The sequence below is a fragment of the Zalophus californianus genome, chromosome 2, assembly GCF_009762305.2.
Source record: "Zalophus californianus isolate mZalCal1 chromosome 2, mZalCal1.pri.v2, whole genome shotgun sequence".
NCBI classification, from domain to species: domain Eukaryota; kingdom Metazoa; phylum Chordata; class Mammalia; order Carnivora; family Otariidae; genus Zalophus; species Zalophus californianus.
In genome coordinates this window covers 126,306,479-126,323,713 of record NC_045596.1, presented here as the reverse complement: position 1 = coordinate 126,323,713, position 17,235 = coordinate 126,306,479, and the positions used below count along the sequence as shown (strand labels likewise).

Below are 17,235 nucleotides of genomic sequence, written 5' to 3'. Positions count from 1 at the left end.
AAATATATATATATATACTGAAAATTAATTTAAAGCCTTTGAGATTGAATAGCATTATTTAATATAGCATACGTGTAGGATTATATATATATATATATATATGATACTGTTAAAGAGAATCAGTGTCATCAGTTAAAGCACTAAAATAAGATTTTATTCAGGAACTATTGCAACAAGGGAAAAGAGACTTGAGTGTCTAACTCGGTTCAGTTCTGAATACAACAAAGAAAAGTGGGGATTTATGGCTAAGAAGCAGGGTAGGAGTGGGGAAGAGGCTCAGTGAGTAGAAAATAAGAGGAAACATCTCGGGCAGGGGAGATAATGGTTCAACAGACTTCTTCCTGAAAGCAGGTCAGGTTGATCAGGTGTCACTTGGGGGATGGTGGGGTTGAAAAATTCCATCAGATTTCAGGGTGATCAGATATTGAGGGTGGAGATTCTTTCTAACCCGACTTAGCAGAATTCTTGCTGAAACTCAGAGATGCTGGCAAGGACAGGGCCTGGTTGAGAAGAGGGTTCAGAGGAACCTGACAGAAGTGTGGTCAAGGAGAGAATCTTTGTCAATGTTAGCAAAAATAGTTTTTCTACTTGAAAATTTGCTTTTTGTCTTTCCTTGGGAGATTGCATATAACTATGTTCCATTTTTTTAAATTCTTTTTTTTTTTCATTTGTTTTTGTAGGAGGTTTATTTTAAGCTTCATATGAGTAGAATAGTAGGGTATACAAGTCAAATCCATTTGAAAATAATTTCTTAATTTCTCTGTGGTAGATCATATAGTTGCCTTTTCAAGTCATGGATAAATAAAGTTTGCCCTTAACCTATACGATAAAGTTTTGTCTCCTTCTCATGGTTTGCAAAGCCTTTAATAGTCTAATACCTGCTTACCATTTATATGCTTATTTACTCTTTTTATTGTTCACGCCTAGAAATCCTTTAATTTTATTGCTTTACTGCTTTACTCAGTGTCTTAAATGAATCGTGTTCTTTGACCATCCATTCTTTTACACATCTTTTTAAAAATTTTTTCTGCATGTCATCTCTCTGTGTCCTTAATCTTTTTCTGTTTTGCAAATGAGTATTTATTACTAAAGTCCAAACTTGAATGTCAGCATCATCCTGCTACTTCCAGGTGCTTCCAGGTATTTTTAGGCAAATCATGTAATTTCTGTATTTTCCAGTAATGTATTTATCTCTAAATACACTTCAAATTATTTGCAAAAGTCTTTAAAATATTCCCAAAGTGGGGACGCCTGGGTGGCTCAGTCAGTTAAGTGTCTGCCTTCGGCTCAGGTCATGATCCCAGGGTCCTGGGATCGAGTCCCACATCAGGCTTCTTGCTCATCGGGGAGCCTGCTACTCCTCCCTCTCCCTCTGTCTGCTGCTCCCCCTGCTTGTGCTCTCTCTCTCTTTGACAAATACATAAAACCTTAAAAAAATGTTTAAAATATTCCCAAAGGGTACACAAAAAGCATGAACAAATGGAAAAACATATTTCCTAGAATAGGAAGACTCAACATCATAAAGTTGTAATAACTTAACATTTCTTTTGGATAGTTTATAAAATTAGTGAAATATCAAGAAAATACTAACCAATCATATTTCTTTTGGTGGGGAGAAAACTAACTAATTGTTAAAGCTTAATTATTAAGGAAAAGTACAGCAAAACACATAAAAATATCCAGGAAAACTCTGTAACAAGCAATGAGAGGGGATTGACTCTACCAAATACTAGAACATATTACCACATGTCAGTAATTTAAAAAGTGTAGTATTGATACATGACAAGATAGGCTGACCAGGGGGAACAGAAAAGAAAATCCAGAAATACAGGAAATTTCATAAAGTCTTTAGTATATTATAACTGATGCATCTCAAGTCAGCAGGGAAAAGATGGTCTATTCAATAAATGGTGTTGGGACAATAGAAGATTGACCTAGGGGGGGAAAAAGTTGGAGCATCAGGGAATTTAAAGTATGGATTAATTAAATAGGGGGGAGAAAAGCCATAAATAAGTACTAAAAGAAAATACAGAGTATTCTTCTGTAGTCTTAGATTGTGTAAGAATTTTCTATAATTTAAAATCTAGAACCATTAAAGAGAAAAGAAAGGCTAATAGTTTTTACTCCATTAAAACAAACAGAAATCTTTGTGATCAAAAACCAAACTGAATACCATAAGCAAAGTCAAAATCATATGACAAATTGGAAAAAAATTATTTAGAACCAGAGCAAAGGTAACATTGCTAACATATAAAGTTCTCCTAGAGAAAGATAGAAAAAGAAAGTCCAATAGAAAAATGGACAAAAGACATATTCAAACATCCATAGAAAACTAAGTTAAAAGTTACTAGAGGACCCCTGGATGGCTCAGTTGGTTAAGCATCCAACTCTTGATTTCAGCTTAGGTCATGATCTCAGGGTCGTGAGATTGAGCGTCAGGCTCTGTGCTGGGTGTGGAGCCTGCTTAGGGTTCTCTCTCTCAACCTGTCCCTCCCTACCCACGTTTGCTATCCAAAAAAACAAATTACTTTAGATATATAAAAAGAGACTCAACTTACTCATTTGCAAGGGACTGCAAATTGAAACTATCCTGAGATAGTTCACTAAGATATAAGTGACAAAAAGTATGGAACAGTATGTATAGTGCATATTAGTAAAACGAGTAGGAAAATGAGAATTTGTTTGTGTGTGTATGCACGAAAATATGCTGGGAAGATACATAATAAATTAATGACTGATCCCTTGATTGTTGGAAATTATGCAGGTGAGGACTAGTGGTAGGAGGAAACACACTACATACTGGTTTTTGTTTTTTAAGATTTATTTATTTATTTTAGAGAGTATGAGCAGAAGGACAGAGGGAAAGAGAACGAATATGAAGCTGACTCTGCGCTAAGCGCGGAGTCTGACACGGGGGTCGATCTCACGAACCTGAGATCACAACCTGAGCTGAAACCAGGAGTCAGAGGGTCAGTCAACTACCCCATACAGTCGCCCCTACATATTGTTTTATATTAAAATCATGTGAATTGTAGGGGAGGAAAAACTTTTTCCTTGACCCTCCTAGAGTCCCTGGCGGGGCCTGAAAATTAGACTGACAAATAGAGATTAACAGAAAAAAAGCATATGTATTTAATATGTTTTACGTTACAAGGGAGCCTTTATAAGAAAATGAAAGACCCAAAGAAAGGGTTAAACCTGAGTGTTTTTATACTAGGTTTGATGAAGAGTGAAAAGTCATGAAAAAACACAATAGGACAGAGGGTATGAGTTAAGGGTAGTAAACTGGGGGAAAATTAGCAAGACCTGTTCATTTGGATTCTTTTCGGCATAAGGAATGCTCCTTTCCTCTAGGGTTTAGGGAGGACACCTGTCACATGAGAGGCTTTGGAGAGCGGGGGAGATCAGAGAGGTCAGATAGTTCCTCCAGCACCTGCTTTTTCTTATATTTCCTTCATCTTAAAATACTCAGTATGCTGATGTGCCATATTTTGTGGTAGTGCGTTCTTTTTTTTTTTTTAAAAGATTTTATTTATCTATTTGACAGCGAGAGAGGGAACACAAGCAGGGGGAGTAGAAGAGGGAGAAGCAGCCTTCCCACTGAGCAGGGAGCCCGATGCGGGACTTGATCCCAGGATCTTGAGACCATGACCGAGCCGAAGGCAGACGCTTAGCGACTAAGCCACCCAGATGCCCCGTGGTAGTGTGTTCTGAACCCTATCAAAATATATTACCCTATTCAAACAGTGCTTTTCAGTTTATTATATGGTGAATGTATAGTGCATATTATGTATACGACTTGTTTTCCTCACAGGATTGTTCCTCTTTGTTATTAAACTTAAAAAATTTTTTTTATGGGACGTCTGGGTGGCTTTTGATTTCATCTCAGGTCTCAATCTCAGGATCATGAGTTCAAGCCCTGCCTTGGGTTCCATGCTCGACGTGGAGCCTACTTAAAAAAAAAAAAAAACAAACCCACCTTTTTTTTTAATAGCTGATTTTTTTTTAAATAATCTCTTAAGTAGTTTTCTTATTATAGCCTGGGCCTTATTCTTGATACCCCTCCATTAAGATTGTATTAAGGTAGCATTTAAGAACTTAGGTTTAACCGGAATATTCAGATTTGTAACCAAGATGCTTTGTATAAAATAGATAGTAAATATTTATAACCTGATAAATATTAATAACTTGACTTTATTGTATCTGTTACCTTATACCATTGTTGTTGCAAGCTGTGGGATTAGAGCCTCTATAAAAGATCTCTTGTGTGGTAGTGATCATTTTGAGCTGTGCTGATTGATATCCCATGTAGGAAGATTCAGCTGTTTTTAAAAATATCATATTTATCAGCTATGAAATGTTGGCAACCTGAGAATTAGAAGTTAGTGTGTCATATTCAGCTGATATTTCCATAGGAAAATAACATACCATGAAAAGATGCATTTGCTTGAAGAAAAAGGCCAGTTCTTAAACTTTTAACATTTAAAAGTCTCAGTTTTTATAAGTTAAAATCTTTTAAATATATGGATTAATAATGTTAATCTTTGATGTATTATCTTTTATCTCTTAGTAAATTTGAGTACCAATTAAGCTGAAAGTAATGGCAAAATAAATGTAGTTATTAGCTCATGAGTATCTTTAACTCTAGTAGTTTATTGAAGTGCTTTCCAAACATTACAAACAGCTATAGATTAGCTATCAAATGATTGTGAAGATTAATGACTAGTCTTTTAGCTGGGTAATTTAGAACAATATCTGGTAATTAATTAGGAATTATCAGTCACAAATACCTTTAGGAAAAACGGTATCAAAAAAGATAACAACAATGATAATTGCTCAGTTGCCATTTAGCTTTTAGAGTATTGAGGTAAATTAAAGAAAAATTCCAAAATCAGGTTCAGAATTTTTAAAGAATTTCTAGTATTCATATTTACAGAAGAAATAATAAACAAGTTGGTTTGCTTAGGAAATACAAAGCACTATTTAAAACAGATTTGACTGCAAATCTGTATAATACAGAAGGAAAGACACTCTCTGTGGCAGATTCAGGATGTACTTTAGGAAAGTGTACATTGCTTTGAATTGAAATGTGTATTATTATGATTATGATTATTATTATTTTAAAGTAGGCTCCACATTGGGTGTGGAGTTCAAGGTGGGGCTTGTACTCATGACCCTGAGATCAAGCCGTGAGCTGTGATCAAGAATCCAGTGCTTAAACTACTAAGCCACCCATGTGCCCCTGAAATATATATTATATAAACCATCTTTTGCTCTTGAAATTTTAACATTAAATGATATTTTTTAATCTTCTTCTTATTTATATACTTATTTTTAAAGTTCATTTAGGGGAGCCTGAGTGGCTCATTGGTTAAGCGTCTGCCTTCGGCTCGGGTCATGATCCTGGGGTCCTGGGATCGAGCCCCATGTCAGGCTCCCTGCTTGGCGGGGAGTCTGCTTCACTCTCTCCCTCTGCCCTCCCCCCAGCTTGCGCTTGATCTCTCTCTCTCTCAAATAAATAAATAAGATCTTAAAAAATAAAGTTTACTTAAGTAGTCTCTACACGCAACGTGGGGCTCAAACTCGCAACCCTAAGATCAAGAGTTCCACACTCTTCTGACTGAGCCAGCCAGGTACCCCGAGCTCTCTTTTTGTACGTCCAGTTGAAAGTTTGTCTGCTAGTCTTGAATATAGATAGAAGGTGACAAAAATATATTACACAAAATTACACTTTATCTTTAGAATGAAGAGTCTCATATCAAATGGTTAAAAAGACTATGTTGATAGTCAACATAAGTTGACTTAAATTGTAACTTAATGAATACTAGCAAAAGCATCATGAAAACAGATCTGTATGAGATAATTTGTGATAGCAAAAATATGTATCTTCTGTTGGCTCTGAAGAGGGCAATGGAAATACAAGAGAAATTCCTTAAATTAAGTATAAACAGTAGAGTAGGTCAGTTCTGTGTAACACCCTACAGTTGTTCCCCCTTACCCATAGGGAATGTGTTTGTTCCAAGACCCCCAGTTGCTGCCTGAACTATTTTATAATTAGTTATTGTTGTTACACTCTTACTGTGCCTAATTTATAAATAAAACTTTATTATAGGTATGTATGTATAGGAAAAAACATAATATATACAGAGTTTAGGACTATTCATTAATAGAACAAGTATAACAATATACTATAATAAGTTATGAGAATGTGGTCTCTCAGAATAACTTATTGTACTCATCTTCTTCCTGTGATGATGTGAGATGATAAAATGCCGATGTGATGTGATGAGGTGAGGTGTATATATGTAGGCATTGTGATATTGCATTAGGGCTATTGTTGACCTTGTGACAATACATCAGAAGGAGGATCATCTGCTTCAGGTGATCCTGGATCATTGTTGGAGATTGGATGTCAGGAGCACGTGATGTCAATGGTTGGGAATACTTGATAGTTGGAAGATTGTTTTTGCAAAAAACCTTTTGGAAGAACATTGTAATGGGAAGTTGTTGACTTTATTTTTAATGCATCAAAGATTTGCTGCAGAAGTTGTAATCCTTCGGTGATCAGATGTGTGACTTTAATGCTCTCTTCCTTTAGATGATCATATTCCATAATTTTGTCCTTTATTGCTGTGCCATTTGAAATACTTAGGCAAATTTTTGTATGTTCGCATTGCTGGTTCTGCTTCCATTTCTTCTTCCTCTGTAGATGATTCAACAAGTGTTTTCAATTCCTCATTTTTTAACACTTTTCAGTGACTTTTCATATATCCTTCCACTTCATCATCAAGCATTTCAGCAAATCCTCTCCACTAACTTGTCTTGCTGAATGAATAATTTTCCTGACTTCTCCATCAGCCCTGGGAATCCTTTAAAATTGTTCATGACTTCATAAGTTCTTCCAGCAGGCATTTACAGGTTCTGGTTTGAATTCATCCATTGAAGCCTTGATGAATGTTATTGCATCAGCAATAATGAATGATTTCCAGCATTGCATTATGTCCAGATTAGGGTCTTAGTCAGTTGCTGATCAAATGTAATCAGATACCAGATGGATGGATGTGGCACTGATAAACCAAATGATGTCCTGGTCAAGGGGCTGAAGCAGTGAGGTTATATTTGGAGGTAAAAATGCAATCTTAACGTTTTAATTTTCAATACCAAAATTCAGGTTTCAAGGTGACCAGGTGCATTGTCTATAATAGGACTTTAAATTCTAACCCTTCCTCTTCCGAGTATTTTTTTTCACTTCTGGGATGAAGCATTGGTGGAACCATTTCATTAACAAGATGGTTGACACTCAAACTTTCTGATTATATTGCCAGAACATGGGCATATACTTTTCATTTTTATTTTTGAGAGCATGTGAGTTCTTTGCTCTGTACACTATGCCTGACTTTATTATATGCTCTGTAGTGTTGCCACATAGTACCAGAGTTTATCTGTATGTTTTATGTTTTATGCCCTGGTGCCTCCTTTGCATTTTTATGAATGTAGGTTCTATTGGACATCTTCCGGAAGAGCCCAGTCTCATTGCAGTTGAAGACTTGCTTTGGATGGTGTCCTTTTCCTTTAAAAAAAAAAAAAAAGTTTCTTAAAATATTTACTTATTTATTTATTTTTAATTTTTCTGCCACGCTATTTGATTTTATTTTTTAATCTCTGCGTCCAACATGGGGCTTAATCTCATGAGCCCAAGATCAAGAGTCACATGCTCTACCGACTGAGCCAGCCAGGTGGCTTGGTGTCCTTCTCCCTAATCAACTTCTTCCAACTCTGCCACAAATGTGGCAGCAGCTACTTCATCAGCAGATATAGCTTTTCTAGTATTTTTTATATTTTTCAGTCTAGATCTATTCCTGAATTTGTGTAACCATCCCTTGTAGTAAATGGGTTGGTGTCACTCTTCAGGGAATCTCTTCCTGAAGTCTTCGTTGAAGCTCAATGCTTTCTGGCACAACATGTTACTATCAGTTGGAACACGTTTACCATTCATGTCTTCCACCCACAGATTTAATGCCTTTTCCATCTTAACTAAGCATTTATCACACACTATGGCCATAACTTTTGTGGCCTTAGGTGTGACAGCAAGACTAGTACAATTTTTTTTTCCTCTTCACAGTTTCACGGATAGAAGATTCTTTCCTACTGTAGATCTCAGCAACCTCAGCATATGAATTTTTTCTTTTCCTTTTATGAAGTTGAAAATTTCTACCTTTTCACTTAAAAGAAGGACTTTATGGCTTCTCTTTGGCATATATCAGTTACCAGCATCACAACTCTTGCACTTTGGGACCATTATTAAGTGAAATAGGGTTACTTGAACACGTGTACTGTGACACTGTGACAGACGATCTAATAATTGAGATGACTACTGAGTGACTAATGGGCAGCGCATGCAACATGGACATGCTGGACAAAGGGATGATTCACGTCTTAGGTGGGATGGAATGGGATGGTGCATGATGCTACTCAGAATGGCACACAACATGAATCTCATGAATTGTTTATTTCTGAAATTTCCCATTTAATATTTTTAGACTGCAGTTGACCATGGGTAATAGAAACTGTGGGAAGTAAAACCATGGGTAAGAGTAGGGAGACTCCTGTATGCTGCGAATACAATAAAGTATTATCAAAGTTTTGTTTAGCTGAGACAACTGTGTTAGTAACCTTAATAAAAGTATTAATATAAAACTGTGAATGCTTTTATTCAGGACTAGTTTCATTTTACAGATTTTTTTCTAAGTTTATACCTATTACCAAATAACTCAAAATATATAATTACTTGTAGTATTTGGATGTAATCATGTAGATCAGATATTAAGGTTTCAAGATATCCATTAAATTCCTGTTGTATACCATTTTAAGATGACAGTTGGCATTCATCTTAAAAATTATGTTGGGCAAAGATAGTCATAGGATTTTGATATTTTACTCTACAGTTTTAATACACTGAATGAATTTCATAGTGGCAGTACCATAGGTTCTAACTTTCAGTCCCAAATCTGTTTCCTTTATTCTTTAAAACAATGTTCAGTATAGGAACATACTTGGTTTTGGGATGGATTACAGTATTTTTGCTGATAACTTTCTTTTGTGATACATATGTTAGTTGAACCAGGGTAGTGCTCCCTCCTCCCCCATTAGGGAATATCACTTTTGAGTTTGTCAGAGGATGAAAATTTATCCTTACTCTACTAATTATCCAATGTTCCAGCTTATTTGTTATTTGGATTTATTTTAAATTTTTTAAAAAAGATTTATTTATTTGAGAGAAAGAGCACACCCAAGCAAGGGAGGGGCAGAGGAAGAGGGAGAGAGAAAATCCAAGCGGATTCCCTGCTGAGCTCAGAGCCTGAATTGGAGCTTCATCCCAGGACCCCAAGATCATGACCTGAGCCAAAATCAAGTCAGATGCTTAACCGATGGAGCCACCCAGGTGCCCCTGGATTTGTAGATCTTTTTATGACTTGGTGACCAGTAATGCAATGGAAATAGCATACATTTAGAACAGTATACCAGTGAACATTTAAGCCTGCTGTTTGACTGTGGTGAGACCAGCCTTTGGATCTGTTTCCAAACTTATTGCCCCAAAATTTGTCTTTCCCAGCTACTTAGCCTGAGGATGGACTTCAGAAAATTTCTGAGCCTATCACTGTCTATTTATCTTGGATGGTTCATGTATGTATACTACCTTTCTCCCTAGGATATACCCCTTTTATTTTCTACAAAGTTGATGCTTACATTAAGCAAATCTTTGGCATTTTGTATATATAAAATTCTATGTTTTGAATATATTTTTATTTTTTTGCTCTTAATATCTTTTATTTGGGAGCTACAGATCTTACTTATTTTTAAGTCTGTGGTCACAAAACCTCCATTTGTTGTTTTTTTTGTGTGTGTTTTTATTTAAATTCTAGTTAACATACAGTGTAATATTAGTTTCAGGTGTATAATGTAGTGATTCAACACTTCTATACATTATCCATTGCTTATCATGACAAGTGCACTCCTTAATCCTCATTACCTGTTTAATCCATCTCTCCACCCACCTCCCCTCTGGTAACCATCAGTTTGTTCTCTGTAGTGAAGAGCCTGTTTCTTGGTTTATCTCTCTCTTTTTCCCTTTGCTCATTTTTCCCCCCTTAAATTCCACATATGACGAAAATCATACGGTGTTTGTCTTTCTCTGACTTATTTTTCTTAGCATAATTGTTTCTAGCTCCATCCATGTCAATGTAATTGGCAAGATTTTATTCTTTTTTATGGCTAATATTCCATTGTAATATATACCACATCTTCTTTATCCATTCATCAGTTGATGGAAATTTGAACTCTTTCCAGTGTTTAGCTATTCTAGATAATGTTGCTATAAACATCAGGGTGCATGTAGCCCTTTGAATTCGTAGTTTTGTATTCTTTAGGTAAATACCTAGTAGTGCAATTGCTGGATCATAGGGTAGTTCTATTTTTAACTATTTGAGGAACCACCATACTGTTTTCCAGAGTGGCTGTACTAGTGTGCATTGCCACAAACAGTGCAGGAGGGTTCCCTTTTGTTCACGTTCTTGCCAACACATGTTGTTTCTTGTGTTGTTGAATTTAGCCATTGTGACAGGTGTGAGGTGATATCTTGTTGTAGTTTTGATATGTATTTCCCTGATGATGAGATGTTGAACATCTTTTCATGTGTCTGTTAGCTATTTGTACATCTTCTTTGGAGAAATGTCTATTCATGTCTTCTGCCCGCCTTTTAATTGGATTATTTGGTTTTTTGGGTGTTGAGTTGTGGAAGTTCTTTATATATTTTGGATACTTAGCCTTTATCGGATACGTCATTTGTAAACATCTTCTATTCTTAAGGTTGCCTTTTAGTTTTGTTGATTGTTTCCTTTGCTGTGTAGAAGCTTTTATTTTGATGAAGTCCCAGTAGTTATTTTTTGCTTTTATTTCCCTGGCCTCATGAGACATATCTAGAAAGAAGTTGCTACAGTCAGTGTGAAAGAACTTACTGCTTGTGTTCTCCTCTAGGATTTTTATGGTTTTAGGTCTCACATTTAGGTCTTTAATCCATTTTAAATTTATTTTTGTGTTTGGAATAAGTAAGTGGTCCAGTTTCATTCTTTTGCATATTGCTGTCCAGTTTCCCCAGTACTGTTGGTTGAAGAGACATTCTTTTTCCCATTGGATATTCTTGCTTTCTCAAAGATTAATTGACCATGTAGTTGTGGGTTCCTCTCTTGGTTTTCTGTTCTGTTCCATTGATATCTGTGTCTGGTTTTGTGCCAGTACCCTATTGTTTTGATCACTATAGCTTTGTAATATAACTTGAAGTCTGGGATTTTTGATACTCCTATACTACCCATTTTAGAGAAGAAAAATATAAGCAGCAGAAAAGTCAAGTGACTAGCCCAGAGTCACATAGGAGAAATGAAAAACAAGTTCAAGGGTCAGTTTGAGGAACTCTCCCAGATAGTAGAACCAAAAGACAAAGACATGGAAAATAGAGAAATAGTAAGAAAATTAGAGGACTATTCAGCGCAGTGTCAAAAGATATTAATTCCAAAAAGTGAGAATAGGTGAAAAAGGGGACGAAGGTAAAAAGTAATTGATTTAAGAAAATTTCCCAGAACCAAGGGTATTTGTTGCTAGATTGGAAGGGCCCAGTGGATATTTAACAAAATGGATGAAAATTGACCTATGTTGAGAATCAGTGTGAAATTTGAAAGCACTAGGAGCAAAGAGATTTTATAAGATTTTACAGGGAACAGAATAGGTCTTATAAAGGATCAAGAATCAGAGTAGGCTCAGACTTCCCAACAGTAAGCACAAAAATAAGAAGGCAATGAAGAAATACTTTTCAAAATCTGAGGTTAAATGCTTTCCAACCTATGGTTTTATAATCAATCTATTAATCAAGTGTGATCTCAAAACTTAGTTTATATATACCCCTTTTCAAGAAGGTACTGGGTGATATACAGCACCAAAAGGAGAAAATGAAACGAAGAGAAAGATATGGGACGTAAGAAACAGGAGAGGTGACATAGGAGAGAGATAAGAAGAGATCTCCAGGACAATGATGAAGGGAGATCCCAGGATGGCAGCTGTGTAATAGACATATGACAGTCCTTCTAAATTGGAACAGTTTTACTTAACAGATATAGGGGGAAGCTACTGTCAGTGAAATGCCAGTTGCCTTTTAACAGTTTTTTTTTAAAGATTTTTTTTTAAAGATTTTATTTATTTGAGAGAGAGAAAGAGAGAGAGCACATGAGAGGGGGGAGGGGCAGAGGGAGAAGCAGACTCCCTGCTGAGCAGGGAGCCTGATGCGGGACTCGATCCCGGGACTCCAGGATCATGACCTGAGCCGAAGGCAGTCACTCAACCAACTGAGCCACCCAGGCGCCCCTTTAACAGTTTTTTTTTTAAAACCTGAGAACAAATTACTTAACATGTGATAGGCCCATATTCTTAGAACTACTTGGCTTGTCTTGACCACGTACTGATTCAGTTTATGCTCTCTCTTCTAGTCCTCCTGCCTGGATCACTTGAACATTCTCACTTCACTCCTTGAAAAAGTGGTCTCCTTTGATTTACTTCTGAGAGTAGAGGTAGACCGTGGTGAGAATTGGGAAATATAAAGTAGTCTACTTCCTATACCTTATTCATGCCAGGTATCTGTTACCTGTCCCACACTCATAGATGCTTCAATTCTTCTGACCTACGTATTTCCCAGTATTTCCAGATGGCCTTGCCAACAGATTTCCCAGGAATAGCCTTATGTATTCTCTTAGAGAAACTGAAGCCCTGTTCCAATTCATAGATTCTCTGTAGCTTGTCTTCTGGTAGCCTTTAGTTAATTATGGTAATATTGCCCTTTCCTCATAAAGCTGGCTAGGTTTGTGCTGTACTAGCTTCTCAAACTAAACACGATAAGTATGTTCACTATATAGGTAGTAGAACTGTTAAAAAAAGAAACAGGTAGGAAACAATAGAAATGCCAAAATAGTGATTTCCTCTTGATGGGGATGGGGAGGTTGAGGATGGGCACATAGAGGAATTGTGAGGTAGTGGTGTTCTATTTCTTGGCGTGGGTAGTAGGTATATGGGATTTAAAAAGATTATTCTTTAATCTGTATGTATAAATTGTACATATTCATGTTTTGATATATTTTAATAATTTATGATGAAATTTTAAAAATTCTTAATTTGAGTAAAATCAAAGCAAATGATTATTGAAAACTAAACGTATACACCGTTGTTGAAATAAAGGATCTGTTTTCAAAATCACTGTGAGGTTGGTAGTATGAAACTTGCCTTCCTTAGACAATAATAATAGTCACATCAGTGTAGATGATCTTCCTAAAGTCAGTTTTCTAAATAGACTAAATGATACTTTAAGAAATAAGATGTCTTCCGCTTACTTAGAATTTTCTGATGGCTCTCTCACACTCAGAATAAAATTCAAAGTCTTTAATACAGTCTATGATTCTCTATAACCATGATCTAGCCAATCCCTACCTGTGTGACCTTACCATCTACTGTTCTCTTTCAAACATACCAAGCTCATTTTGGCAACCAGGGACTTTGCATTTGTTTTTCCTCCTGCCTGAAATTCTTTTCCTTTTGATATTCATGTAACTTGTTCTCTCACTTTATTTTTATTTCTGTTCAATGTAATAAATATCCTTAGAGACCTTCCCTAGTTACTCTAAACATACCCTCCCACCTAACCTGTCATCTTCAGTTATTCTCTTTTTTCCCCTTCAAAGCTCTTACTGTTACTTGACATTATTTTATATTTTTGTATGTTTTTGTTGTCAGTTTCTTTCATTAGAATATAAGTTCCATGAAAGCAGGGACATTGTGTTTTTCATCACACAGTGCCTGGCATGCTTTGGATGTTCAGTACATTTTGCTGAATAAATAAGGAGGAATTGGACAATTAAAATAACTTAGTTCAGGGAACTTGGCTTCCTCAGTTTGTAGAGCATGAGACTCTTAGTCTCAGCGTCATGAATTCAATCCCCATGTTGGGTGTAGAGCCTACTTAAAAACAACAACAACAACAACAAACAACTTAGTTCAAGAAAATATTTGCTTTCTGGTTATAAAAGAAATTGATATTAATGTTTACTGTGCTGTTTTACTCTTTAGTGTGGGATATATGCATTTCATTTTGAAATATTAAAAAAAGTTTCCCAAAGATTTACAATTAGGAAAATGTTTATTTCCTAAACATTTCTGTCTTGAGCTGTATCCCATTATGATATCATCATACTGTATATATCCCAAGTAAAGACTAGTAAATTGCTATAGAAAAAAATGTGTGCATAACGCATTATTTATACATTTGTTTGCCTTTTACCCATGTGTATACATGCCTATGATTCAAAAAGGCCTATGGATCTTTGTGCACAAATAATCATCTTTTGTTGTCATTTACTACCACCCTCCCATACTACAGCTCAATAAAGATTTGTTGACTAAAGGTTCAATTTACTGTATATATTATAATAGTGTAGATTACAGGAACAGGCAGTTCTAGCATTGTTAAACTTAATTATACCTATACTTTCTGCATGTATTACATTTCTTTTTGAGGGATGTTTCCTATTATAACACCAGTGGAAATCACATAATGGTGGCTGTAATAATCTTTGATAAGAAAATTATCAAGGTAAATGGTTATAAGGCTAACCATGATAATGGGGATGTTCACAGTGCCAGTTACATAGTAGTCACTCACATGGAAGTGGAATGGAGGGATGGATGGATGACCTGGAACTTTCAGGTTATTTTGACCAATTTAGACTTTGAAAATTGTGGTTGTTAAGGCAAAAAAAAAAAAAAGAAAGAAAATTGTGGTTGACCTTTGGGGAAGGGTTGGATTCTTTTTTCATTGCTGAAAGAATTTGTATTAGCTTAGTAGGAAAATGTTTTACTAACTTAATAAATATATGGAGAGCTGTTGTAATAGTGGGCGTAAATTTTTTTTTTTTTTTTTTTTGCTCTGTTGAGGATAAATTATGGGGAAATGGGTTTTCATTGCAGTTTAAACAATGTATTATTTAGTGCACAAAGCCCTTCACAATGGTAAGTATATATTTAGATCCTGGTACAAGTTATAGAGGTCAGTAGAGTAGTGTATTCTTTTCATGTACATGTTTAAGAATAGACTAAAGATGTTCTTATTGTGGTTTAATGCTGTGCTACCTGTCAGCATCAAGTCTGGCTATCATTTTTTTTTTATTATTTTGTTTTTTGTGATTGACTTACTTTTTATTTTATAAGATAAGGATATTCTAGGAACATTACTTTATTGCATTATATAAAACATTTATTTGAAAAATTGTTAAATATTTTAATTTTATATTCTGTATGCTCTTCCTTTTTTTTGTTGCATATTTTGACTGATTTTATGTTTTTCATCTAGGTCACTTTTGAAATACACAAAGAAAATCTTGCCAATATGTTCAGAGAACACCAGGGAAAAATTGATGAAGAAATAGGGCAATGTTCAAGTCCAATTGAAGCAGTCTCTGCCATTAGCAGGGATGTTAATGTTTCAGTAGCATCCCAGCAATCAGATATGAAGGCTTGTCCTGTGTCTCCTCATAGCACCAGAAATAGTGATGAAAAGTCAACTGTTGAGAAGACAGTTTCAGTAGACTCTGCTTCCATCGTTGAACTGCAAACTCCTAACCCATCTAATGAAGAAAGGAAAACTGGTCAAGAAAGTCAGGAGTTACTAGATGAAGTCCCTTTAGAAGAAACATTGATAAATGAAACAATTAATACAGGTGATTTAGAAGTATCCTCTGATATGATAGAAGGTGAGACTGTTTCCTCTAGTTCTTTTAAAACGAGTGTCACAGGTATAATGACTGTTAGTGAAGTAACTGCTTCTATAAGTTCTCCTTCAGAAGAGGATGCCTCAGAGGTGCCAGAGTTATTGGATAAGTCTATGGTAGAGGAAGATGATGACGATTATGTAGAACTGAAGGTGGAAAGTGGTCCTACTGAGGAAGCCAGTCTACCCACAGAGCTCCGAGAAGATAGTTTGTCTCCAGATGCATCTGAAGGCAGTGGAAGACTGGACATGCTTAGTAATGACAACAAATTAATCTTTCAAGAGCAAGAAGCTGTAAGTAAGAAGCAAACTGACAGTGAAACTCAAGATTCCAAAGATTCTGGAATCTTGACTATGACAGCATCAGGGTCTTCGGCTACATCACCAGATACTACTGTTTCCCAGACACCTGCACAGTCAGACATTGGTGAGATGCTAGAGGAAGGGAAGAAAGCAGCTAACTTGATGAGAGAAACCAAATTAATTGGTGATTCTCCTGTCTTTGAGTCTCCTACTACTTCTGAGCAGAGGATTGCTAAATTGGATGTTTCCAGTGTTGCTACAGATACTGAGAGATTGGAATTGAAGGCCAATACAAACATGGAGGCATCTCAACCCCATCAGCCTGTGCCTGAGGTGATTATATTTACTGTCTTAGTGCAAGGGTATACACTTACATTTTATTTTATTTTGGAGTTGGTTCATACCCTATTTGCAATTATATAAATATAATGAATATAAAGATTACATTTGTTATCTTTAGCACAAGATTTTAGTGTGAGTTCATTAAAGGCAGCTTTTATTATTATTTTCACCACAGCATCACCAAAAGTTACTACTATCAAGTTTTAGGATTTTAATAATTCTAGTTTATAAAACGAATATTGGAAATACTTGCCTTTGCCCTTTATTTGATAACCCAATCATAGTTAGTACATTAATTCTCCAGCACAATCTAGGGCTATCTTCTTGCAGAACCACCTGTCAGTATCTAATTTTATATATAAAATATGTAGTTTAAAATTCCTTCCATGAGGAAACAGACGGTGAGGTCTGTTTGCTTTGTAAGAGGGGAGGGGCCTTTCTGAGATCTAAAGGTACTTCTTTCTCTTTTACTAGTATCTCAGAGTGATTCAGGAGACAGGGGTTGATTGCATATTGTCATTTTCCACTCTGTTCAACCAACCATTTTGTTGGTTCTTAATTCTGTTACCTTTATGTTTGTTTTTAATTCTAACCAATTTATAGTCCAGACCCTGCCTTCTTTCATGCTAATATTCAAATCTAAGAATCTTGATTCTTTTAAAAAATGCTGCATTTGCTGGTGGTATTACTAAGATGGTTGCAAGCTAATTACTGTTGAATTATGGTAGTTTAGC

At 35.7% G+C, this 17,235-nt stretch overlaps 1 protein-coding gene across 3 annotated transcripts in view; it reads left to right on the top strand.

Annotated features, from left to right (window-relative positions):
• LRBA (LPS responsive beige-like anchor protein) overlaps positions 1–17,235 on the top strand; it is a 737,558-nt gene that overhangs the window by 175,677 nt on the left and 544,646 nt on the right. For all 3 annotated transcript variants that reach the window (XM_027597848.2, XM_027597846.2, XM_027597847.2), the window contains one exon: positions 15,440–16,492. In XM_027597848.2, the coding sequence (XP_027453649.2) occupies positions 15,440–16,492 (1,053 nt within the window). The remainder of the gene's footprint in view (positions 1–15,439; positions 16,493–17,235) is intronic.